The sequence below is a fragment of the Aplysia californica genome, unplaced genomic scaffold (genome assembly GCF_000002075.1).
Source record: "Aplysia californica isolate F4 #8 unplaced genomic scaffold, AplCal3.0 scaffold00723, whole genome shotgun sequence".
In the NCBI taxonomy this organism is placed as follows: Eukaryota; Metazoa; Mollusca; class Gastropoda; order Aplysiida; family Aplysiidae; genus Aplysia; species Aplysia californica.
Window position 1 is genome coordinate 272,202 of NW_004797993.1, and position 3,183 is coordinate 275,384.

Consider the following 3,183-nt stretch of genomic DNA (forward strand, 5'->3'; position numbering starts at 1 on the left):
TCTCTCTCTCTCTCTCTCTCTCTCTCTCTCTCTCTCTCTCTCTCTCTCTCTCTCTCTCTCTCTTTCTCTCTGCCTGCAGACAAAATTGTTCACTTTCAACTCAGCGCTGGAACGTTTGTATACACTCGTGTCACGGGCCGTCATGCGCAAAGACAAGGTCGCGCCCAAGTATCGATCGGACGCGAGATAGGGCAATAATAATTGAAACATCTTGGTTGGCCTAGTAGAGAATCTTAGATAACATCGTAAAGCATCATAACACTGCATTTCTGTTTCTAGTCACTTTGTCTCCGGCATTCCGACGAATAATAATAAAGGGTGATAGATCTAGTCAACTCGCGAGGGAAGCCCCGGAGAAAGTTGCATTTGAAAATAGCAAAAATTGCAAGAAATGCAAGAAATATTAGCAAAAGTTGCCCTGACGGCAAAAGTTGCGCGCACAAGTTGCGGGTTGTGGGCGCGAATTCCTGTGAGGACAGAAAAAAATAGATGGCGGAAATACAATATCTAGATCTATATTTGGGCCAATCATAGAAGTGTGCTAGGTGATCTCTATAGCTTCATATGTCGGTCAGAATGTCGGGAGGTCGCGTTTACACTACCCAGTACTAGATCTAGGTGATCGGCTCCGGGTGGGCAGAAAAATGCTAGCCACTCGAGGTCGCAAAAATCCCCACGGTCCAGTAGCGTCCGGCTAGTCGACCGAATTCGTTCGAGTAGCAAAGCGTTAGCCACCCCAGATCGGGCGGCTGGCACCGGCCTAAAAAAACAACCCCATATTTTAAAAAAAAGCAGGTTACTTTTCCTGGAAGCTGATGCCACTCACTTTTCGTATTGGTAAGTTAGGCGGCTCCCACTTCTGCTTTCACGAGGAGCACCGGCATTGGCCAACACACTGCTCAGAGGGGACCTTTCTCTTGATCCGGATCTTTCTCTTGGTTCTGACCTTCCATTTGATCCTGATCTTCCTCTTGATCCTCTAGCCATTTCCCTTGACCTTTCCCTTGACCTTTCCCTTGACCTTTCCCTTGACCTTTCCCTTGACCTTTCCCTTGACCTATCCTGTGACCTTTCCCTTGACCTTTCTCTTGACCTTTCTCTTGACCTTTGATCTCTTGACCTTTCCCTTGACCTATCTCTTGACCTCTCTCTCGACCCTCCTCTTGATCTTGACCCTGTCCGTCTTGATGGCGACCGTATTCTCGTAGAGCGAGCTGTTCTATATTTGGGTAAAAAGTCCAGATCTTTACCGTAATGAGAGCCAGGGACACTCTTCAACATATCTGTGGAGTCAGATCAGTGGTTTGTTTATTATTTATTACCGCCAAACCTACTCTAACGACCATCTGTCCAAGACAATCGATCACCTGTTAAAACAATCACTTCACATTTTCTCGCCTGTTGCCTGCATTTTTACTAACGTATTTATTAATATAATGACGACACTGTCAAGGACGTCCATCTATCTAAGATTACCACTTTTTCCATTACAATGGACTGTTGTCTGAAGAAGCAAACCACGCCAGAGCACCCGCCAACCACCCACTCTAAATGGTCTCAGATGGCCAAGATCCATTGTCGAGGAGAAAAGCGGTTGTCTTAAACAGGTAGACGACTTAAACAGTGTTATTATAACATAATGTTGAAACTAAAGGGGAGTAGTGGAGGGCGTGGGGGTGGGAAGTGATCGTTCGCAATTATGTGATTGTCTTTGACAAGTGACCGTTAGAGCAGGACCGTATTCGATAAAATAACTTCCTCATTCGGAAATCGCATTCATATCTTTCGTGTGCAACCATAGATTATGCCAGTACATGTAACGCCTGAGTGCACGAGTGTAAAAACAGAAGGTAAAATATTGTGCAGTCACTTCACGAACTTCCTCAATACTTCTTAATAACTGGATATTATACTATAGAAATGGCCTACAATTATGTATGTACTATGAATGTACAAGCAAAACTGTTTGAGTTAGAATTAATAGTAGGCCTACACCTATTTATATTTTTAAGGAGTTCACATTATGTGATGTTGAACATTGTCTGCTGGTAAACTCAAAAATTTTTTTTTTTAATGTGTAAAATTACAAAGACTTGTTTTCTTAATCGGAATAGTATTTTAAAAATTTACCTGGGTATAATGATAATTAATGCCCTCTCGTCAAATGAACCTACGCATCACCAGGGTTGGTTGGGATATGTTTTTGGTCAGCACACACTGTATCAAACAGACCTCTGTTTTTCTACCTTAACTTTGACCAGACAGTTCAAATAGGCCTTATAGTTTTATTACGCGTTTTACGGCGCTTGCAACACAATTAGGCCACATAGGTGACGACGTTTAGAGTAACAAACACAAAAAGGAGGAAAGATAAGAACGATAGATGCTTGATAGGAAAGAATTTAAGGAGCAAATAAAATCAGAGCACCCGCCAACCACAATCATTTTTTATGTGCCTATCGCATTCCTCGAAGAAACAAAGGATCTGACCCCTGTTCCATTTTGTAGCCTTCTGATTGGCTGTTGACTACAGATTGTCGCCAGATACACCCGCCAATCGTGACGTAGAAAGTCAAACATGTTTGAGCGGGTGGTTGGCGAGTGCTCTGGTCTGATTTCCTCCCTTTTCTATCAAATTTATTATATTATTATCGTCCTGATCTCTCCTCCTCCTTTTTGTGTTTGTTACTCTCTTGTAACACCTCTAATTTTCGGCACTTATACATGGCTTTTTAATGTGTTGCAAGCGCCATAAACTTTTCCAAAAACTTTTTTTTTAAACAAACAACAAAAAAACGCGTTTGAATTTTGGAGGATTTGATTAAATTGTGCTAAAAGGGTAACTTTTGCACCTCTTGAAGAAATTGAGCCTATGGCCGCGTTCAGTTGTAATAAACAACATCAAATTAGGTTTTTGAAGAAACTTTTTTTAGTGGAAACTGGGTATGACGTTACATGGAGCCTATTTTTTGAGAGCCCTGCTTGATCTCCCTGTGACCAGACTCAAGCAATTCCGAGCTTAGTGCTGTCCCGGATTAACACCGTTCATTTATTGGTTTGGATGTAATTCACTGAAAAAGCGCTGTATTCACGTCATTAATTATTCATAAAACAAATCAGGTAAATGAGTAAACACACACACACACACACACACACACACACACACACACACACACACACACA

The 3,183-nt window shown here is 42.0% G+C and overlaps 1 protein-coding gene across 1 annotated transcript in view; it reads right to left on the reverse strand.

Moving 5' to 3' along the window:
* Positions 1 to 3,183, reverse strand: part of LOC101846462 (zinc finger CCCH domain-containing protein 13) — a 13,328-nt gene that overhangs the window by 6,753 nt on the left and 3,392 nt on the right. The window contains exon 3 of the mRNA XM_005108821.3: positions 827 to 1,283. Coding sequence (XP_005108878.1) covers positions 827 to 1,283 — 457 coding nt within the window. The remainder of the gene's footprint in view (positions 1 to 826; positions 1,284 to 3,183) is intronic.